At 42.9% G+C, this 24,351-nt stretch overlaps 1 protein-coding gene across 2 annotated transcripts; it reads right to left on the reverse strand.

Annotated features, from left to right (window-relative positions):
• Window positions 1–6,810: 6,810 nt before the first annotated feature.
• LOC136531322 (uncharacterized) lies at window positions 6,811–10,847 on the reverse strand. 2 transcript variants are annotated; one of them, XR_010778003.1, is made up of 3 exons: window positions 9,236–10,847; window positions 8,695–8,935; window positions 6,811–7,042 (listed from the first exon to the last, which is right to left on the reverse strand). XR_010778003.1 is itself a non-coding variant. In XM_066523990.1 (2 exons), the coding sequence occupies exons 1-2, from the start codon at window positions 10,556–10,558 to the stop codon at window positions 8,762–8,764; spliced, it is 1,497 nt and encodes a 498-aa protein (XP_066380087.1). In that variant the 5' UTR covers window positions 10,559–10,846; the 3' UTR covers window positions 8,579–8,761. The 2 variants fall into 2 exon arrangements, 1 of the variants encoding a protein (XP_066380087.1); XM_066523990.1 differs by lacking the exon at window positions 6,811–7,042 and having other exon boundaries at window positions 8,579–8,935; window positions 9,236–10,846.
• Between the last annotated feature and the right edge of the window lie 13,504 nt (window positions 10,848–24,351).

Below are 24,351 nucleotides of genomic sequence, written 5' to 3' on the forward strand. Positions count from 1 at the left end.
TTGAATGAACATTTCATACATTTGCTTGCATGGTACAAGTTTATGAGGTTGCTCCCCCTACTTGTGTGATCAAAATTTTAATGGATCCCTTTCTTTTATCATATTTGCTTGTATGATACAAGTTCTAATTTTTCAATATCCATGCTTATGTGGTGTATGCTAGTTATAGGTTTGAATGATGAAATGAAAAACTAGCATGTATAGGCTAAAGTAACTAGACTTATGTTCATTCTATGGAAACTAGACCCTTGCATGTAATGTTGATCTCACGGGGTATTCTAGTTTTTGTGTATGTCTAGTTACTAATGATGCTAAGGATGATATATTGGTGCACTCCGATTGATATCATGCTTCAAAGGTCCATCTCTTATACCTTAGCATCATTTGGTAGAAATTGACTCCTATATTTCCTATCTAAGCATATGGCTAGCTACAATCCAAACTCTTAGCACATATGTAGGGGGAGCAATTACTACCATTTGGAGTTCATGAAACTTGCCCATACTCTTTTACACATGGTAGATATGCTTGGGCAAGCAACGTGAATTCAATTAAATCTTAATTCATATCTTTGTGAAAGGGTTGTCATCAATTACCAAAAAGGGGGAGATTAAAAGCTCTAGTTTGATTTTGGTTAATTGATGAAACCCTAAGTGCTAACCTAGTTTATCAAAATAATTATGAGATAGGTAGCACTACTCTAAGTGATGAAGCAATGGCGAAGATCTTGACAATAGTGATGGCATGGTGATGGTCAAATGCTTAAACTTGGAAAAGAAGAAAGAGAAAAACAAAAGGCTTAAGGCAAAGGTAAAATTGTAGAAGCCATTTTCTTTCGGTGATCAAGACACTTAGCGAGTGTGATCACATTTAGGATAGATAGCCGTACTATTAAGAGGAGTGAAACTCGTATCAAAACGCGGTTATCACAGTGCCACTAGATGCTCTAATTCATTGCATATGCATTTAGGATCTAGTGGAGTACTAACACCCTTGAAAATGTTTGTGAAAATATGCTAACACATGTGCACAAGGTGATACACTTGGTGGTTGGCACATTTGAGCAAGGGTCGAGAAGTTAGAAGTGAAATGGAGTTGGTCGCAAAGATGCTGGCGTCGGTCAACTGACCGGATGCTGGGTCGCTCAGCGACCGGACGCTGAAGGGCTGCGTCCGGTCGTGTTGTTGGTCAGCATAGTAAATAGTCACAATATGACCGGACGCTGGCAGGGTCCGGTCGGGCATGACCGGACGCGTCTGGTCGGCAAAAGTCGGTTTTGGGAGCTTACTGGAAACGATCGGACACTAGGGTCTGAGCATCCGGTCACTTGTGCCGGAACGTCCGGTCGCTTCATAGCCATTGAAATCTGGTGGCTCAGGTTTAACTCAGAATGACACGTGGCTTACATCGGGCGACCGGACGCTGGGTCCAGTGTCCGGTCAACATGACCGGAGCATTCGGTCAGCCCGTGTTGTGCCCAGTGAAGGGGTACAACGGCTCTATTTTATGGGGGCTTCTATTTAAGCCTCATGGCCGGTTCAAGCTCACTCTCTTGCACATTTTCATTGACATAGCAACCTTGTGAGCTTAGCCAAAGCCCTCCCACTCATCTCCATCATTGATCCATCATCTTTGTGAGATTGGGAGAGAATCCAAGTGCATTGCTTGAGTGATTGCATCTAGAGGCACTTGGTATTCGTGTTGCGCTGTGGATTTCGCTTGTTACTCTTGGTGGTTGCCACCACCTAGACGGCTCATTGCAGCGGTGGAGGATCGGCACGAGTTGGTGATTGTTCGTGGCCGCCTTCGGTGATTGTGAGGGGAGTTGTACCTTCCCCGACGAAGTGCCGAAAGGTAACTCTAGTAAATTGCTTGTGTCATTGAGGTACCTCACTTGTGGGTAGGTTCTTGCGGTGTCCAATCGTGTGGATGAGGTTTGTGAAACACCTCTTAGCCGCCGAACCACCAAGTGTTGGTCGACACAATGGGGACTAGCGTGTTGGCAAGCACGTAAATCTCGGGAGAAAAATTAGTTGTCTCTTGTCATTTGCATTCTCCCGGTGATTGGCTTAATCTTCATCTTATGATTGGTTCATCCCTCTACACGTTGGTATAATCATCTTACTCACTCTTTTATATTCTTGCAAACTAGTTGTGGCAAGCTATTTAGTGTAACTTGAATTGAGAGCTTGATTTATTATTTAAGTTCATCTAGTGGAGCTCTTTAGTGTAGCAAGATTGAGAGCTCTTAGTGAGTAGTATCATAGCAAGTTGTGTGTCTAGTAATCATTGCAACTAGAATTGTTGGATAGGTGGCTTGCAACCCTTGTAGAGCTAGAGCAAATTTGCATTTTGCCTTTTGTCATACTAATCAAATTGCTCTAGTTGATTTGTAGATTTTTAAATAGGCTATTCACCCCCCTATAGCCATACTAGGACCTTTCACAAGGTCATCTTGCCACAAGGTAGGTGGAACGTGCGGGTCTTAGGTCTCCACCTGTTATAAGAATAGAATGACTGTTAGTTGCCTCAAATTTGTTAGAAGAAAGTTTACGTACAAAGAATGCACTTGCACCTGTCTACAACTGTAGTAAGTAGTGCTGGGTCAAGGGGCGGAAGACCGTAGTTGACAACACGGACAAGTTCGAGGAAGCCGTCACGCCGTATGTACGGCACATAACGCTCGTCCCACTGGTGCGCCCTGGTGTGCGTACGGGGCCTCAAAGGAGGCAAGACCACCTCTACGTCATTGTCACTCAAGATGTGTGTTTGGTGCTGATCGTCGTACTCCACCTCACGAATGGGGTACAACGGGTGCTGCGTGGGAGGAGCCATCCTGTTACGAATTGATAAACAAAGCTTTAGAGTATTCAAATTAACAAAATTTAAATTAACATTAGTAAGTTCACAAACAAATCACTAACCTAACTATCCTAAATCCCTAAACCCAAAATCCTAACTATACTAGATAATAAATACATAATCAATCCCTAAAATACCTAAACCCTTTTGGGTTTAGAGTAAACTAGTATTTATATCTAAAATCCGTAACTAAATAACTAACTATAAACTAAATAATAAATACATAAACAATCCCTAAACCTAAAATCCTAACTATACTAGAACACACAATCTCAAACCTACGTAAATCACAAACAAATTCACTAACCTAACTATCCTAAATCACTAACTATCATAAATCAATACCAATCATAAAACCCTAACTATCCTAAATTACTAACTATCCTAAATCACTAATTATTCTAAATCAATAATAATAAAAAAATATGAAATCAACCCTGACTATCCTAAATCACTAAGTATCCTAAATCAATAATAAGCAAAAAAAAATGAAATCGAGATGAGGTACCTTAGGAGCGGGCGGCCTTGACGCGCCGGTGTTCGTGGCGCGGCCGACACGGGCGCTGCGCGGCGGGAGTGGCTGGGCGCGGTGTGGTCGGGCGGGCGAGGCCGGGCGGGCGCTGGCGCCGGGCGCTACGCGGCGGCTGGCGGCGCTGGTGGCGGATGGACGAGTGCGGGCGCTGGCACAGGCGAGCGGGCAGGGTGCGTGCGGGTGGGCAGCCGGCCACGCGGTATTTATTCGGCTCTGCCACGCCATGGATCATAGCACGGCAAGAGCTGCCACGTCAACGGTCACCGAAACCGGTCGTCGCCACGTTAGACCTCTGCCGCACCACCATGCATGGCGCGGCACAGGCATTTGGCCGCGCCAGGGCAATAGGCGCGGCCAAAAGTGTTAGTTTAAAAAAAAACTTGCAGTGTTAGATTTAAAATTAGTTATTAAAAAGTGTTAAAATTAAAAAAAAAATCCTATCCGCCTCCCCCTTGCTCGGTTGTGCCCCGTGGCGGAGTTGGTCATAGCTGCATGCTGCTGGCCGGTTTTGCCGGTTCCGGCGGGGGGGTGCACTCTCCATCGGGCTTCTCCCGGCGCTTCTCCTGGCCAGCGTTCCTTGAGACGGTGTCTGGGTGGAGCTGCTGCTGATCTTTCGACACATCTTACCTCCTTGGTAGGATTGGGTCTCCGGCGCCGGCGGTGCGGAGGTTGTATGAGGTCGGGGCAAAAGCCTGGACGACGACGTCGTTAGTCCATTTCTACCTCTCCTCCTACGGATTTTGCAGGTGAAAACCTTCCCTTATCGGGCTAGCTTGTCCACGATCTTGGCGTCATTTCCCTGAAGGCTATGCTAGGCTATCCGGTGTTCCGCTGTTGTTCTCATGTTGTCTGCCATGGCGCTTCTCAAAGGGTGGTGGTACTCCTTGTTTCAAGGGTGGTGGTGCTCCAAGTCGTCCTTTTTTCGGCCAAGTTGTTGTTAGTTATGTTGTTGATGTTAGATATGTCGATTCGATCAATTTGTAAATAGTGGTGTGAGTTGTGACAGCGGTGCGGCCTAGATTTCATTAAAAAAACTGATCTAGCACTTATCTTTTTTCTTTCATCGTCCACTAAAAATCGCGGCAAACCACTAAAAATCGCGGCAAACCTTTTGCCGTTTTTTCTTAAAAAACGTGGCAGGCCAATCGAGACTATAAAAACGACCGACCCTAGCTGGCCGGCCATCGCAGGCAAGTGCATTGTGCACCCCATTCAATCCAAGTGGGGCGTAAAAGGCTTCGGAATGCCCAAAAAGCTTCGGGCAAGCTGTGCAAGCAAAGCGATGGGCGATGGCAACTCCGATTGCAGAATTAACTGCTGAGCAGCCAAAGCACGAGATGGTATTCAATCCCGTAGGCCAGGAAAGCAACCGACCGAGCCTTTACGTAACGCCACCAATGCCAGTGCCGGCCCCAATTGCGCCAGCGCTTAGCTCACTGCCCGGCCGGTTTATCGGCTACGATCGTATTTTTCTCACATAACAAATCAACTTTAACTGTCTTATCAGTCGACTCTGATACAGACGACCAGCAACGCTGTCGCTGACCTGCGCGGGACGCTGTCGCTGACCTGCGCTCCCGCGCCGCGGTCCCGCCTCGTGGTCTGTCGCCGTTGCAGACTTGCAGTAGCTAGGACTAGGAGCCTCGTGGCCAACTGGCCATCTCACCGAAAGACACGCAGGTACTACAGTGAGATGAGCGTGAGACGATGAGATACTCCTACACAAGTCTACAAGTAGTAGTAGCCGCCGGCCCAGCGCGGGAGAAAGGCGATCGATCCCACGTCCCCGCCTGTATCTTGCCGTCCAGGAACCATCTGATACCGACGGTTACTGTTGTAGCATAACAGTATAGGTAATGTTTTGTAATCTGGCACTATATAATCATGTCAAAGCGCATGGCTAGTGGCGACACCTCGCACCCCCACATATGTACACCATCATCAGCGCGGCATGAGGAAATTGACTACGGGCAGGCAGGTGCTGTGTAGTGGTGTGCTAGATTCACTTGCATTAAAAAACACACACCCACGTACTCTAGACGGAACGCGATTTTTTTTTATCATTGTTAAGAAAAAAAAGTAGACATCAAAATTCGAGGTGGTTGAAATGAATACATCTTCCACCCTAACCAATCGAGGTAGACTCACTTTCTACATCAACAAAATTAGGGAGAACGGTTTTATGAGCACTTCCCATGAGTACATTCCTGTATTACAATATCTAGAGTTAAAACTATACGCATCCCTACTCGTGGACAATACAATGTTCTGTTGTCCTTCACTAGCATATATTCATCTACTTCCCTTTTTGGAGATAGGTTTGGCGTTCGGTTGTTTGAGATGAGAAAGGAGTTTTCCTCGCTGCCTATTTAGGTATTTGGAGTCTGGACTAATGTTTGGTCCATTTTGGTGAGAACCATGTGGACTTGTGGTGGAGGAAAAAGAGCCGGCTCTTGACGACAAGCTAGTCATATGCACACGCATTTCCTTTATTCATCTTGCTTAATTTGGGTCCAGTTTAGTTTGCAAAAAAATTTGTAAAATTTTTCACATTCCCCGTCACATCGAATTTTTAGACGCATGCAGGAAGCATTAAATATAAATAAAAAATAAAACTAATTACACAGTTTAGACGAAATCCACGAGACGAATCTTTTAAGCCTAATTAGACTATGATTAGACACTATTTGCCAAATAACAACAAAAACACTACAGTACTCATTTTGCAAATTTTTTTGCATCTAAACAAGGCCTTGCTTTAGAGACGCATTAGTTTAATCATTTAACTGCTGGAGGTGCCAAGAGACCGTCATTCCATGTGCTGAAGCCAAATGAACGTCATTCGAGTAGGAATCGCTGATGAGTAGACATCAGAGTAGGACGAGCGGAAATACATTAGAGAGGTCGCATCGCATGTACAATTAGCGACTGCTGTCACTTGTAAATTGTAATAAATTGTCTAGAAATATGTAGTCTCACCGATTGTTAGAAGTAGTAATAGGACCCACCGTGAACAGCTGAATAACCACTTTACTCCATATGACTATATTCTGAAACCACAAACCAACAACGGGACAGTGTGCATGTTATTAAGGTCTAATCAAGCTAGGATCAAATTATATTAATCTTCAGGGCAGCAATTATGGTTGCCCCCTTTTCCACCCAAAGAGCACCATTGAGGCCCTGTTTGGCAGAGACCTCTAGAGCTGGTCACCAACTCTAGAAAAGTTAGTGCATTTACGGACTTATTTAGTTTATATTTTTTAGATTAAATAAAAATATTTAAACCACTTTTTAGTCTACAAACTACAGATTCTAACATAGATCTCGGAGCTAGAGTTGTGCCAAACAAGCCCTAATTATCAAGGAAATCTCTCTTCTATTATTATATACATAGACATCCTGAAGATTCAAGAACTCAAGGATCACATGATAAAATTCCGAAAGATTCACAAACCAAGTTGGTAGAACCTCAAACTGTTCCATACTGTTTTGACTGGCAGTTGAGTTTAATCTACTCACCAATGCTTAATGTGCCGAGCACTCCCTACGTGTCCAATGCACTAATGACTAGCTCCACATTCAGCTAAACTCAGTTAAACTTGTACAACTACAGGCTACTCTCCCATATAGATGATTCTTTGTTTCCTTCAAAAGCAAATCAATAAGATTATTAACATCTAAAAGGTGCCATCAATTATATGGATACTCTCTGATTTAGAGATTCCTCTTCAATGAAGGTAAAACAAATCAACAAATTAGCATGAAAAGGCCACCCGATCCTTCTTGAAATCAATGTTACACTGAGCATATGTTGCTCAACTTTGAATGCATCTGGACTCAAGGTTTGTAAATCATCTAGTCGATCGACTAGTCTCGATTAATCGTCAACCAGACCGACCACGTCCTGTATATTCTAGGACTGATATACTATATAGTATAAACTATAAAGCAAGCAGCAACAGCGTCAAGCCATCAAGCAGAGGCTATAAGGCTTAGGCAAGAAGATCTGGAGGAGGCGAGGGGCACACTCAGTCCAAGGAGAGCTCATCCTGTAATCCCTGTAGTGGGAGTGCGGGACTGCAGGAGCCGGCAAATGCAGCAGGGACCATGGCCCATGGGAGGCGGGGTGGGGGGAGGCGGCGGCAAGCAGCAGCTTCAAGAAGGGAGCCGTGAGCCGGAGGTGCTTGAAGGAACAGGATCCCACAATGCTTGAGGAAGGGCGCCCAGCGAAAACAATGACAGCAGCTTGAAGCGGACATCAGAGTGGACATGTGAAGGCACAGAGCTGATCTCTGGAGGCTCCCCTCTCTTGTGACTTGTGGTATCCTAACCCTACTGGGCCAGATTGGGCCCAGCGACAACAACCAACCTAGTCATCCCCTCCCTAATCAGACGACCAATCAGTAATCACGATTTATTGATGACTAAGCAGACGATCAGGAACCTAGTCAAACCCAGGTTCCACTAATTGAGTTCAAGAGACTGAATAGGTTGACTAATCACGATTAACGACTTGTAAACAATGTCTGGATATTTGGTCCTGCGGCCAAAATGAACTCATAACAGATGTAACCAGAAAGAATATTATGAATACTAGGAACCTGGAACACTACACACCTATAACAATAAAGAAGAAAAGACTTGATCTGTTTAAGCCACTTTCCTACTTAGTATATCCAAGGGGCAAAATGAACACACAAATTATGAACAGATAACCAAAAAAACATCAGCTCATTATCATGAATACCAGGAATTTCAAATGTATACAACCAATAGCTAAACAGAAAAAGGACACTGAAGACAAAATTACTAACATGATTCATGTGCGGATGTGTCAATTGCATCTTAGAATTACATAGCAGAGGGTTCAAACGGCACACCACCAGAATATAAACCCCACTCAGCATACAGAGGTGAGATAGCCAGAAAGGAAATGCTAAAATGACACTAGTAACTACATGATCCTTCTACTAGACAAGTCCAAACATACATCATGTTGCTATGCAAAAGCCCTGATCATAATAGTTCCAATCTTAAGGTTGTTCAATATCTTATGTTATCAAAACATTGCACGCCTCATGCTTCCCATCAAAACCGACAACATTCTAGCAAAACAGTACAGAAAACATGCCACAGAGTAATAGCTTTCAAGATAATTTGATACAATATATAGATTATACAGATCAAAGAATATTTTGTATGTAAATTTGTAATTCCATACTTTATAACAACATAATTGCAAACTATTCCCCCAAAGGCACAAGTATAGTAAAGACTAAACAGTTCAAATAACTCACAGATCTCATGCGAAGGATGCAGTACAGTGGTAGTACAATATTACATCAGGGCACTAGAAAGACATCCCTAGTCGGCCAACTTGTTCAGGCGGTGAATTGTACTCCTGGCAAGCCTATGTGTAGGGTCAATCTTCAGAACCAAACGCAGGTCCTCAGCACCAAGCCTATATTTCTCTGTGCTTTCATAAAGGAGAGCACGCTGCACTAGCACTGAGACATTCTCCTTATCTTGATCCAGCACCTGCACAGGAGATAAAACCATAGACTCACTACTACTCTGAATACATTTGTTTACCATCATTCAAGTCTGCTAGCAACAATCATAAAGGGGCGTACCCAGTGCAGAGAGCTCCCGCTCTGTGCGGGGTCTAGGGAAGGGTGTCAGTGGCAAGCCTTACCCTCGCATGTGCAATGCGAGGAGACCGCGACTCGAACCCACGACCTTCCGGTCACAGGCGGTAAGACTCTACCGCTTGCACCAGGCCCGCCCTTCAAAGTGCACTTTCAGACCAATCAATATGTCTACAGGACAACGCAATACCTTTGAGCAGTCAGCGATGGCCTTCTTGTACTCACCAACCTCCTTATATGAGGAAGCTCTTGAAGACAACACCTCGACAATGTCAGCATCTTTCCCTGATTTCTCAATTAGAACAAAAGCCCATGACAGCCACTTGATAGCATCAGCGTACTGCCCTCCCTTGTAGCTATCCATCCCTTTGGCCTTGGCAGCTGATACTGTCAATCCGGATGGTGGCGGTGGCAGGCCATCCAGCTCTGTGGTTGTGCCACCACTATCACCAGCACCAAAATCTGCCTCCACATCGACCCAACTATCCATCTCACCAAACATGTCACCACCACTGGCACCATTACTGGCGGCAGCTGCAGTCGGTGCACCTGTGGTTGAAGCAAAAAGATTGTCCAAAGGATCCGTGCTAGAGTTAACCGCTGCAGCCACAGGGGTAGGCATTGAAGCTGGTGCTGGCGGTGGCGTAAAGCTGGAAGGTTTAGCAGCACCAGTGCTTTGGAAACCACCAAATCCAGCATCAGCACTCTGGAAGCTCCCAGATCCAGCAGCAGCACTGGAATTCACACCCTGGAAGGCTCCAAATCGCTGATCTGGCTTGACCGAATTGGCCTGCTTCGCCGTTTTCATGGACCCAGGCTTTGCGGCAAAGGGATCTATTGAGCCAAATGGATCCTTCTGCTGCCCCGTCGGCTGCGCCGCAGCCGTCGCGGCCATGCCCACGGGCCTCATCGGCCGGCCACCAACGCCGTATCCACCAGAGCCCATCGGCGCTCCCGTAGTTTTCGGGAGCGCGCCCGCCATGCCGCCCATCGAGAAGGGAGAGCTGTTCGCGTTGGCGTTGGCGTTGGGGTTCGCACCGGCTGGCCTGGATGCCTGCGGCGCGGCGGCGGATCTGAGCGGCGCGTTGGACTGGGCGCGGGAGGAGCCGAGCGCGGAGCCGAGGAGGTCGCTGAAGAGGCCGGGGTTGTTGGCCTGCGGGACGCCGAGCCCAGAGGAGGGCGCGGCGGAGGACCAGCTCCGGCCAAAGATGTCGCCGACCATGGAGGTTGGCCCGGATCCGGGCCCCACCATGGTGGCCGCCGACGAAGCAGCGGGGGAAGGCTGGTGGGTCCACGACGGCTTGGCGCTGGCGGGCTGGTGCGTCCACGTGGCTCCGGTGGCCGGCCTCGCTGGAGGGTTGGTGGCCGCGCCCGGCCGCTGGTCGCGGAGGGGGCGGGAGCCGGAGGAGCGGGAGGCGTTGATGCCGAAGTCGAACTGGTAGGAGTCGAAGGAGGTGGTGGTGGGGCGGGAGGAGGAGGAGGAGGAGGAGCGGTCGCCGGAGTAGGAGTTCATGGTGGCCGGTGCCGGAGATCTGCGAGGTGGATTGGGAAGGGAAGGAGGCGATTGGGGGCGGTGGCTTCCCTTCTTTATTGGGCTCTTTATTTGTTCGTTTGATTTTTGTTCTTTTTTCTTGCCTTTTTTTCCTCCGTTTGGGGGCGGAATCTGCGGTGGGACCGTGGGAGCACGACGGTAGGTGGCGCGGCGGGTGCGTCCGCGTGCGCGTTGTAATGGAAAGCTTGCGGCGTCGCTTGCCACAGGCGGCCGGCCGTATTCAGCTTCAGCCTTCAGCTAACAGTGTGCCCGGTGGCCCGGCACGGCCCGCCCAAGCTCATACTCTAAGAGCACGCTACTGGATTATATAGAGCACGCTACTAGATTATATATTTCGGTGGATTTTTTCCTTCTCTTGTTAGTTTTTTTTTTTCTGAAAGCTCATACTCTAAGAGCACGCTACTAGATTATATAGAGAATAAAATCCCAAATTACGTGAAGATAGCCACCCTGCTACGGGGCATAATCTCTTCTCTATTTATGATTTTATCTATTTACTGCTATTAATTAATTCCTAAAAAGCTGCAATGAAATCGTCAACACCAATTCGCCCCACTCTCATCCGTTGTTCGCCTAAACGATCGTTTTGTTTGTTTAAACAACATTTAAACAGTATACAAAGATCACTCACGTCGTTGGGTTGTTTAAACAAAATCGAGTTAAACGTGATTAAATGAGCTAAATTGCCATTAAAGTTTGTTATATTTAGCCAATAAAAGGATTGCAAGTATCACATTTGGAACCAAACTAATTAATATCATAAGTATTTGATAGCCATCATAAAGTGTTGTATGATTCATCTATGTTTGTCAGGCCAATCTCAGTGAGAGTTTCATCTCACTATTTTCAAGACTCCAATATATGTTCAAAACAGTGTAAAGAAGTTTCATCTTTATGAAACTCATTTCATCTCCATGGAACTCATTTTATCTCATAAAATTTTTATCATATCTCTCTTCATCAATACTATGTCATATCAGCTTATTTAATACTCATGAAACTCTCATAAAACCCCATTGAGACAGGCCTTATAAAAATAAATCCTACTAACTTTGAATTTAGGGATACAAACTACCTCACTAAGTGCCACGCATTCTCCAATAAGTACTACATCATTCTGACTAAGTCCAATTACTATTTTCAATTTATAAACATATAAGACATTCACATCATACTATTTGTTTAGCCATCACATCCTTCTATGATTCGATATAATATTCTATAACCATTTTATTTAATTCTTCTATTAGTTTTTCCTGATTTAATAACATACGAGTATCTCGTAGATGCAATGATGCAACAATAATATTCCCAAGTAAACCCTACACCAACGTGCATGTATTCTTCTAGTTTTAATTAAATGAGGCCCCACAAGTCAACGGCTTAAAAAAAGTATGACAAAATTATCTTAAACCTACGTGGCAAATATTTTGAACACCTAACCTTAATTAATTGTGGCAAATTTTATAGAGAATAGGATAATTTGTAGGTAGGAAGTAAAATATGCCCCATAGCTCCATACGCACTACTACTCGATGTGCACTTCTATTGGTCCAGAACCTGCGCTCCGGACGCTGAAGCGAAGCAACTTTGTGCGCTGCTCGTATGTATCTCCCTCCAGCAGCAGCTAAAAGCCCACAGCTACCATTCGGCCTGCGTAGACACAGCCGTTGCGGGTCGGACAGAAAAGAAAAAAAAAAGGAAAAAAACTCGTGGGAAAGTTACGACCAGCTTCGTGAATTGTCAATTGTTCAAAATCCTCGGTAGTAATTTCTAATTCGAACTTACAAAAAAGACAGTCCAAGTGATAGTAAATTCTAATCAATAGAAACCAGTACTCCCTCCGTCCAGGAAAGAATGCAATTCTAGCGCGGTGTCATAGTTTTGTATCTTAAGTTCGATCAATTATAAATAAAAAAGTATTAATAATTATGATATTAAATAAATATTATTAGATTAATTACGAAATGTATTTTTATAATAAATTATTTTGGAGCTGTAAATTATGAATAGTATTTACTAGAAAATTTGTCAAACGTAAACTATTTTTGCTGGCACGCAACACGTAGTTGCATTATTTTCTGGATGGAGGGAGTACATACATAGAAGAACAGATAAGAAAATAAAAAAGGCTAAATGAAGACAGTAGGGTAGATTTTATTTAATTCTTCTCTATTAGTTTTCCCAGTTTTAATAGCATATATATCTCGTAGATGCAATGTTGCAACAATAATGTTCCTAAGTAAACCCTACAATAAAGTGAATATATTCTTCTAGTTTAATTTAAATGGGACCCCACAAGCCAACGGCTTAAAAAAGTATGGGAAAATTATCTTAAACCTATGCGGCAAATATTTTGAACGCCTAACCTGTGGCTAATTTTATAGAGAAAAGGATAATTTATATCTAGGAAGTAAAATACGGCCATAGGTCCATATGCACTAGTCGATGCACACTTTTATTGGTCCAAAACCTGTGTTCTGGATGTTTAAGCCTACAAACAACTTTGTGCGCTGCTCATAGGTATCTCTTCATAAAAACATGCGGTGACTTCGTCAGTTTTGAAGATTTACCGATCCAGTCTGCGAAGATGCTCATGGAGGTAGGGTTTGCGTGCGTCTCTTCATAGGAGTAAGTGTGCACGTATTACTAGCGTCTGCGTTATACTATGTAATTTAAAAGAAAACTAAAATCCTCTCTCTAAAAAAAGCTAAAAGCCCACGGCTAACTGCGGCCTTGCGGTTCAGATAGAAAAGAAAAGGAAAACGTCGTGGGAAAGTTCGTACAACCAGCTTCGTCAGCCGTCAATTATTCAAAATCCTTAGTATTAATTTCTAATTCGAACTTACAAAAAAGACATTCGAAGTGACAGTAAATTCTAATCACTGGAAAACCAGTAGAAAGAAGAATAGAGAAGAAAAGAAAAGGTGAAATAAAAAGCATTTCTGCAAGTGACGGAATGGTCGCGGGCTGGATCCATTTCGCTTCCCCCGGTCCACCGCACCACCCTCGTGCCCATGCCCAGCCATGCCCATAGCCTAGTTTGCTACCGCGAACAGCGAGCCGACCTGAATTTTCTCACGACGTCGTGCGGCTTCTCCCATGCTGCTAGTCCCATTTCAACTCTCACTTTCGCATGGCTCTCTGAATGCACTTTCGCATGCTCCAACAAAACAATCGGGGCGACAAGTCGTAGTAGTACCTATCGTACTGTACTGCACGTTCCACGCGTTGATTTAGGACCGGAGAATCGTGCCGGGATTTGCCTAACACGTCCCGGTCTCCTTTTATGCACGAGTGTTAACTGTTAGATTGATCTCCATCAGTTAGCTCAACGGTTAATTGTGCCTTTGATCTGCGCTCTGATCGGGGGCGTCCAGTCATTCTCCTGGCTGATGGACCCTCGTCGCGCAGCGCTATAAAGAGGAAGGTGGGGGGCCAGGGCGCAAGGCACGAGGTTCATCGCAACCGCCAGCCCCATCGAGGTTCCTAGCCCTAATCCGATCTAGAAGGACGCGCTGTGAGCGACGGGAAATACCATCGCCCTCGCCGCCGTCACTGGACAGCTTCTCCACGTCGCTACTGCATCTACGACAACGCTATGGCCGTGACTGAGGTACATCATCAAGGTTTTGTCTAAGTTAAGTAATTACCCACTAATCTATGCACCTAGAGGTCCTTCAATTCTATCAATGGTATCTCACTCTTAATGAATAGTAGTTTCTTAATTGATCTTAATTCTTACTCTTAATTAAGAGTGAGATGCAGATTTTGTAAGAAACTGAGTGAGATAAAGATTTTAATGAATGTAACCGCCGGTCATAACAATGATACCCCTAAGTAGAGAAACAACTAAATTTCTAATTTTTTTAAAGTTCCGAGAGGAAGATAGCATAGTCACCATCAAAGATATTAAAGCAGTGCTTAAAGCGTCATATAAGGTTTTTAATAGATTGAACCCAAATAAAAAAATTAGAAGATACACTATCTTTATAAAAGATAGGACGATCTAGGGGAGTACGGTATGTAGAGATCTATGACATGAAGAGAAGCGGGACTACGTGCCCACTTCAGTGATTCAAAACAACGAATTTCTCGATACCTGTTGATGTTGTATGACTTATACAACACCTGTTGTTGGCTTTTCGAAAAAGATGAATAATGTAAATAAGAATCTTGTGATACAGGAGCCTGTAGAATCAATTGCATCTTAGCAATGAAGAGCAACAATAGCCCCACATGAAAGTGCCAGTAGCTGAGGCTCCAGAAGGTCTTAAAGAATTAGTAAATCAGTTTTCTGATGACTATAAAGTCTATGTTAGTGAAAAAATTCAAATGAAGGGTGATCCCACCTCATTTGAGGAAGCCATGAGAAACGTTTACTCGTTTGAATGGCAAGAAGCTATGAAAGTTGAAATGAATTCGATGAATACCAACGATGTTTGGGACTTAGAAGAAATTCTTAATAGAGCCAAAACAGTAGGCTGTGAAAGGGTCTACAAGACAAAATGTGACTCCAAAGGAAATGTGGAAAGATATAAAGCATGACTTGTAACAAAAGGCTTTACGCAAAGAGAATGAATAGATTACGATAAGAGTTTTCTCTCCAGTCTCATGCAAGGATTCTTTTAGAATCATAATGGTGTTATTGGCACATTATGATTTAGAGTCACATCAGATGGATGTAAAGACAACATTTACGAATAGGGATTTGTATGAAAATGTGTGATAGAACCGTCCAATTTATACAAAATCAAGTATGGCTGTCCCCGCTAACACGTTGACACGCGTATACTTTCACTCATATAAATCCGGTAGTCCACCGAGTGTCCCAAAAGACCTCGGTAAATCAATATCACAACCAAGATCGCGTGATTAAGCAAATACACATCACATACACAGGGTTGCAGTAGAAATAATATTACAAATGGGTTCATAAATAAAAGTATGAGTTTGGGTTTCAAAACCGCTTAGTGAAAACAACATAGCTTTCAAATGATTACATTAATATAAGTTCCAAATATATTGCTAGCATAAGTGACATCATCTGACAAAAGCAAATAGACGAGAAGTAACTATAGAATCACCGAGCCCACCGGCGGTTAGCCACCATCTTCAATAGGCCGAGAACTGCACCTGCAACAAGGTGGGATAAACCCTGAGTACGAGAAGGTACTCAGCTAGACTTACCCGTCAAAACTAGAAATAAAGGACACCAAGGGTCATGCAAGGCTTATGAGGTGGGCTAGCTTGACACAGTTGCATAAAAGAGCTTATGAATATAGTGATCAATTTAAACTTAGCATCAAGTTTATCATCATTTACATGTCCACTAGATTAGCACCTGTACTAGAGCACTCACTTATTAGGAGCAAATAATATTAACCATAGTAGGTATAATAAGGCTGTCATCATCATACCATCATTCCTGAACCATTATGTTATTTAGTGTATCTACTTTGGAGATAAGCCCGTCAAGTTCTCACTAACCGGTGAGAGACGGCGACTCGAATCGAATTACAACTCAACTGAGGGGTATTCCTAACTCTCACCCTGGCATACTTTGCAAGGGTAGCCATGGGTCACCTTTGGTACAACTCAGAAACCAAATTCGTGGGTTCGATCAGCGCCAACACTCTCAGGGATTACCCTTCTGCCAGGACGATCAGGACTTTTAAATCACCTACCCTTGGACTCACGCCTACGACTCCCTTCCAAGGTGTACTTTATACTTATCGACTCCCAGCCTGAGTTGAGCTACTCGGCTTCGTGGTCGGTCTCCAGACCCGGCCAACTAAGAGAGAGGCATGCGTTCAACATGAACAGGAAAGGCTCCAAGCTTCGGTCCTTAAGCGACACAGATGGAGTCACTGCAAACCGGTAAGCCTCCGCCCGGTCTTCAATTTAAATTAAGACAGGTTCTTTTCCATGATAGCAAATATAGCCAACCGTGCCATATGTATATCCCTATAGCTCGTAGGTGACAGAAAATCACCTGACTTCTACCGCATTTAAGCAGGGCTAAGCACTACACGAGCCTGAGCTACATAGGATTTAGGGTATCAATATCTGGACAAGGATTAGATAACCAATACAGCAAGTGTTTGCATCCAACACCTAAACTTAATGCAACAATATATATGTAACAATAATACTTTAATTGAATTTCAGAAATTAAGAGGCTTAATATGCTTTGGGGCTTGCCTGGGATCCGACACAAGTCAGTTCAGTTAGCTTGCACCGTCTTGGTGACACCTTCGGTCCTGGCACTTGCTTAGTCCTTCCATCTTCGGAATATATCCACCAAACCAAATCTTCGGGTTTGGCTCCAACATCGCATCCTTCATGTGGTTCATCTACCGCACCTAGATGAGATGCAAGATGAAAGTGTATGAATATAAAGAATGGTAATACAAGAGGCATCACATAAACATTCAAGACACATACAAGATTATGCAAGACATAGACACCAATAGCTAGTTAACTAACATCACACAACAAACTATAGAGAGCAAGCACATCAAGCATGACACATGTTTTACAAGGTCACAAGTATCATAACTTGACCATCAACAAGGGCATAAGCTATACTTAGCAACGCATGGAGTAAACAGCCACAACTAGCAAATGTCTATTTCTGGACTGGAAACAACAGCTTCATGTTTATATCATAACTAGAGTTATACAAATCCAATAGCCATGAAACAAGACATTCTAGAAAGTTTATGAAATTTTCTATAATTCATCTTTAATCATATTAGCATGATTCTCAAGTTAAGTGGGTTGAAATTATATATTTACAGAAACTGGTCCACAATTGATAGAGAGCAGCCATTTCTGAAACCCAAGTTTAAACAGGCATAATGCACAAACCACAAGACCAAATACCACCAAATTTTAACAGAAGCTATATACATGAATTATCTACAACTTTGTTATTATCACCAAAAGCTCATTCAAATCCTAACTAGATCAAACACTAGCATCTTTTAGATCTGCTTAGAATACAATCAAAACCTGATAGAAGACTTAAAAGTCATGTAACCCCTACACTATCAGGCCTATAGCCTTACAAGTTGAACACAAGCAAGATCATGAAATTTTCTACAACTTTTGTATTCACTACAACCATAGCAAACATCATTTACACCACAAAAATAATTGCACAAGCAAAACTGCAAATGCAACCCAACAGCAGTGGTACAAAAAACTGATAGGAACTTCAGAGAAGCATAGCTGGAGTTCTAGACCTCCAACAAACATGAACCATAACTTTTTGAAAATCTTAGGAAGTTACCTACAACTTTCTTATTCACATTTTAATATGATTCTACAGTTAGAAGGGTCAATCAATTCAATAATTGCATCTCTGTCCAAAACATAGACATAAACTGACATGCCACTTTAAACAGCTATAAATGGAGTTATATATGTCCAATAAATGTGGTTCTAGAATTTTTAGAAAGCTTAAAAAATTATAAACAACTTTGTTAGAAACACCTAAAGCTAATTCTACTATATAGAAGGCCCCACAATAAGAACAAGGAAACCCTCTCTAGGTTTGGGCAGAAACAGCCACAGAGATTTAAGCAAGTATAACTCAAGATCTACTTAACCAAAAAATTATGATATTTAGCTTTTTCAAAAGCTTAATAAAAGTACTACAACTCATGTATTATCATGAAGCCATTATTCATAACTCAACTAAGCCAATAAATTTAAACATGCAGGACTATTCAGAATAGGAGCAAAGCTATATAGTACATCTGTTATTTTTATAACTCTAAAAATATAAACCCTACACTTCTGAAATTTTTACCAGACAACAAAAATAACCATGTGAGCACTCCATAAAAATTTCATATTTATTATAGCAAAAGAACTACAGTTATGAAAAAGACAAATGCAACTAGCATTAAAAACCTAACTGCATAAATCTATTTTTACAGCTAAACCTTTAAACTAAAACATGTAATATTATAGATCTAGTGCATAGATAATTTCACAAGGATTCCAAAAAGTCCTCATTTACTATTTTATGATTTTTCTACAAATTACTATGAATTTTCAAAGTGGAGCATTCAAATCTGTAAAAACCAGAGAAAAGGAATTGAAATCTTGCATCGGGGTCCCTACGGAAAATATAAATCAAACATCAGCGAAGAGGTCCTCCTGAGCACTATTCACATGTGTCACAAATTCGTAGAAAGAACCTTCCCTTTTCTCAAATTCGAGCACGAAGTCCCTGGTGTTCTCTTCTTCACAGACTGAAGCAGGTCACAGCTTGGACCGGCCGGGCTCGGCCGAGACAGCCGGCAGCGGCGGGGAGGCTTGCCCGGCCCAGGTGGTGGCCGCGCCCTGCGTTGACCGGCGGTGGTCGAGGACAACAGCCCACGTGCCTCCGTGGCTCCATCCGTGAGCGTGGCCGCGACTGTAGCACGGTCGGTTCGGCCATGGGGCGAGCAGAGGGCCGAGCAGCCAGAGGAGGAGGAGGTGCGGCTGGCCCTAGCCTCACACCCACAAAGGAAGGGGCATAGCCCGACTGTAGGAGCTGCGACGGCTGGCTAGAAGCTTCGCTCGACTCGGCCATGGCGCTGGCACTCCGGAGAGGTAGACAGGGGCGGATAGGGAAGAGGGAGAGGGATGGGAGAGCGAGTGAGCTAGAGAGAGAGCTGAGGGCGCCAGGTCTCCGTTTTCACGAGCACGGTCACAAGGTGGCGAGCGGCGCAGGCACGGGAGGCCACACAGCGCGAGCATTCTGTGCATGGTGCCGGCACTGCTCATCAATTTCAAATTTCCAATTCTACCTCAAACATACCACTAAAACTCATACTTCGTGCCTCTGTAACTCCTAAACCATGACGAATTAGCAAAAACTCTATTAATAAAAGTTGCAGATCTACACACCAGCTCCAACTTTTATTAAAGCTTCAAAGTCTAATTAGGCCTGGTTTGGGAGATACAAGGTTCCAAAGTGGGGTACACGAAAACTAAAATCATGCATTCAGTCATCCATGACTTAACCAAATTTCAAGTGCTGAAAACAACTGCTGATTCAAAGTTTGAGCCTCGGTTTGACTTGCTTACAAGCTGATCTAGCTCTTGGTCCAAATATAAAGTTCATTGTACATAACATGGACTCCAACTTTTATTTAGGTTCCACTGCCATGCAAACAATCTAAGCTACAGTTCAAACCAAGTCAAAGTAGCATCACTATAAAGCTTAAATCACCATTTTTGATCTATTGGAGCATTTTTTGGCCACCTGCTCAACATGAACCCTTCATAACTTTTGTTCATGAGTGCAAGTAGAGTTGTTTGAGCAAGGTACCAAGGTTTGGTTGACATCTCATGTTCTCATTCACTTAATAGTGCAATTCAAGCACTTAGTAAAATCATTCCAACAAGGATATAACTTATCATTTGATGTGACTTTTTGATTTCAAACTTCATGAAACTTTTCCAGTGATCTATATAGATGGGTATTGATGTGAGACACATGAAGATATTTCAATAACACCAGCCAAGCATATATCTTGAAAAGGGCCTATATGTAAAGCAAGGGTGCAATATCCGAGTTTAGGTTGGGGCTTATTTCCATAGGTTTGACCTTGACATCTCCAATGCCACTTAACATGTCATGGTTGAGCTTAAACCCGTTACTTAACTAGTGACAAACACCTAGGGTGTTATAGCCCTCCCCCCTTAAAGGAATCGTGTCCTGAGATTCGGTGTGAAAGACTTTTAAGGGAAGAGAAACTTATCATCTAGTTTCCAACATCAGTGATAGCATTAGGCTGCTTAACTTTAGAGTATCAGAGAGACTAATTTGATCACGACACTTTCTGATACTTGCTCTTTGTCTTAAGTTGTTGTCTGAAGAATTTCCTTCTTTGGTGTCCTTAAAGCATTGTTACACTGGGAGGAATCCAATATAGCATTGTCCTTCGTCCTCGATGTACGAAGAGTGATTCAAACATAGACTAAATACTTGTAACATTTACTTCCCCAGTGGATATAGCACATAACTCGTGGACTTTGCACTAGATCGCAGTCGGTTGATGGATATTCCTGGCAATGGTGCTATATTTGCTCCCAAGGTTTGAAAAGCAGTTCTCTACTAAAGTGGCTTGAGCACAACTTCTTGTAAAGGATGTGATCATAGACGGGGTAATCATCCTTTGAGGGCATGAGAAGCTAGTTAACCAATATCCAAACTGGTTGTAGCGGTGCACTCACTCATATGTCAACTGATGGAAAGCTACATAATGTTCCATGTGTGCAGTGCTCTTTCTCTGATAACAATACTGTATTACCTGAGTCAGTTGAGTGAGCGGTGAATATGATAGCTGACTCTGTTGACTCAGCATTTTCGACGACCATTATTTAAGGGAATTCTCGTATCCAAACGGCAACAGTTATCTGAGTTGTATCTGAGGCAACCCCTTAGGTAAAACACATAGAAGACACCTTAGGCATGTCAGCATTGGAGAACCATTGATGCAGAAGGATGTTAGCAAGGCTTGGAGGACAACACAAGTTGCAAATAATCACAAAACTACTATTCCAATATGCACAAATTTTGGTGGGCATGTAGATCCATGGGTCTTCTAACTACTCACCAAAATTCAGCTCAACCGGACACTGTTTGACCATCCAAACAATTCATCTACCAAAACTGCTCTATTCTGAAATAGCAGCAAACCAAGCCGACAAGATATCTCTCAAATCCGATGTTTTACTAAACCAATACTCAAACCAATTTAAGACATTGAAGGGTCCTAAGCAAGGAATGAGATCACCAAGTTTGGGGTCAATCCAACTTCGTTTGAGTCACTAATCATTGGCTTGAAGATGTTCGGTTCTTTACCTTAAAATCTAGATAGATTTCTCGTTCTTCTCTTTCTTTGCTTCATACATTGTGGTGTGTGTTCTATACTCTCGATCTCTTTGTATAGCAGTAGCAGCCTTTCCCTAGCTGAGGATGGAGGCTAGAGTTTTCCTCACATGCTTCTTTGGTAACACTTCAACCATCGTTCTAGACAGTAACTTGACTATGCACAAGCATTGGACTTGTGGCTATGTTTTCGGGACATAAAGCATACTCTTCATGGAGGGACTATCCTACAGAGATAAGGAACCATTCCTATATATCCTTCGGCACTTCGTCTAATAGAGTTTGGACACATGTGTTAGGGGCACCTAGGGCACAAAGATGCTGACTAAAACTAGAGACGTGGTTTCGCTAGCTCCTTATGTAGCCGATACAACGTTTTTTTACTATCTGTGCAATTATCCAAGATGGAATTGTCTTGATAGCACAGGTTTTGAAAAACAAAGCAGTAGTTGCATTGCTAAACGGCTTGCTATTACATTGCTTAACATTGCTCTGCGAGACATAGCCTTCGTAATTAGCAAAAAGTTGTCACCTAACTGGAGGTTAAGCTTCCGACTAGTAACTAATCAGTTATCTTTCAACACTAGAAGTTCTCAACCTTCACTCTTGCCAACAATAGTTATGATTAACGCATAACAGATGGTCGCCATCGAAGTCAGCAGACAAGGGGTCACACTAGAGATTGTTGATCTCGACTGTGCGATCAGCATGCACATAATAGTCAAGACTTGGATAGCCAGTTTATAATCATAATGTGACGTTCGGTTCTTATCTGACTAACAACTTATCCAACATTAAGTGTTATGCGCCTTTCTGATCTAACAATGATGACATAAGTTGTTCACTAGGTGACTGACGTCAATACTAGGACAACCAAGTGGAGTCACTTGTCTACCACCTCTTGTAGTCTGTTAATGTTTATGTCGGTGACCAGTTCTTCAAAGGTTATTCTTTTTGTGACTTCAATAGGAAGCTCTACTACTTTCGGTCTGATATAGGGATCTTTGATAAGATATGGAGAGATAACCAAGGAAGAGCTCACGTGAAAATAACACCTCAGTACAGTTCGGTAATGGATCATGACTAGAAACCTCGATACCAGTGTGCACCCAGCAGCACAACCATGCATCGGCTGCCCACAAGGAGGCCCTAGGTTCTGTCGTGGCACCGTAGATCGCTAATTGCGGCACCATTACTGAACATACAACCAAAGTGAAATTTCCAGTGGCACTAATTAGATTGTAAGAACAAGCATTGTGCAAAAGAGGGATAGCAAACAAGGATAGTCACAAGGTTAGGAATCAATAAGGAGGCGATCAGAAGATCAAAACACAGCGCAAAAGAACATAGCCTAATTGCCGAAGGCAACTATGCAGGAGACTCTTGCTTAATTTCCACAAACGCCTCATGTCCACTAAAGTGATTACCAAATAAAGATTAACCTAAGATTTGGTCTTGTCGAGCAACAACATGAGATCAAGACTGATAAATATCTAGAGATTTGAAAGAGTTGGAGATAAAATACATGAGATTCGAGGGACAGAGCCATTGCACTGACTAGAGATTCAGTTGATAAAGCAACGACATGATCTGCGAGTAAAAGGTTCCAAAGCCAGGGTAGATAGCGATTATCGTTGCACCAGATTATTAGTAGGAGAAGGAGCAATGAGATCTAACAAGGATTTTTGCAGTAGGGTCCTCCCACACAGGAGCAGGACAACCATGAAATATGCAAGCATTTAAGGGAACTAAGCTTGGGCCTAAGGTCGAGCAAAGGCATGGATAAAGGTCTTCGTAGCGCAACGTTCAAGGCTAGTAACCACATGTACAGGCTTAGGTTCCTAAGAGAGAACTTAATTGAAGACGACAACCATGAGATTATTAAAACTTGGACGCTGCTCTAGGATAGCGCTCTTCCACACTCATATGCTTACCGAGGACAAAAGGGTGACAACTATGGCATTACCTAGATAACGAGCATCCATACCACATCATAGTTTCAAGCAAGCATTTGAGAGATTCAATCAAATTAGCTTAAGCACAAATACTAAGCACAAGGCTCACACACATAATAAGCATTTACCAGACAAGATTTAACTACAAGCTTGGCCCAAAACCAAAGCAAGCTAAAGCATCCACTTAGTATATGCACAGAAAACTGAACCGCAGTATAGTAGGCACATGTTTCAGGCATAACTGAAGTTGTAGGCATCAAACAAAGGTGATCCTAGACTTTAGGTAAAGCTTATTAAGTTGTCTATAACTTTCTTATTATCATATTAAGATGACCCTATAGTTAACAAGACCAAACAAGACAAAGAAGACATCTCTACCCAGATTTGGATAGATTCTGTCATTCCATTTTGCAAGCTCATAACTAGAGATTTAGATCACCAAAAGCAGTGCTATTAGACATTTTAGAAAGCTTAGAAAAATTACTATACTTCTCCTACCATTTCTAAGAAATAATTCTATATGCACATAGATAAAACAAACAAAATATTCAGATCTATTTAGAACATAAGCAAAACCTGACAACCAACTTCTAAAATTCATAACTCATAAACCATAAGGCCTGGGGTCATGAAATTTTAGGACAAGCAAGATACGAAAGTTAGCTACGACTTTGGTACTCTCCGTAACTATAGAAAACACCATTATGACCATGAAAACATCACTACTACAGAAACTGTTCTAGCAGCCAACGTCCCACAAGCAAAACAAAACTTGCCTTTGTTCTACTTAACAAGAGAGCACACAAACATGTTATTCTAGCAGCTCTAAATGTTGTTACCTTAGACCAACAATAAATTAATTTTAGTCATAGGAATCCCAAGTACTTAAGTGAGGCCTAAAG

Source organism: Miscanthus floridulus, chromosome 2, assembly GCF_019320115.1.
Source record: "Miscanthus floridulus cultivar M001 chromosome 2, ASM1932011v1, whole genome shotgun sequence".
In the NCBI taxonomy this organism is placed as follows: domain Eukaryota; kingdom Viridiplantae; phylum Streptophyta; class Magnoliopsida; order Poales; family Poaceae; genus Miscanthus; species Miscanthus floridulus.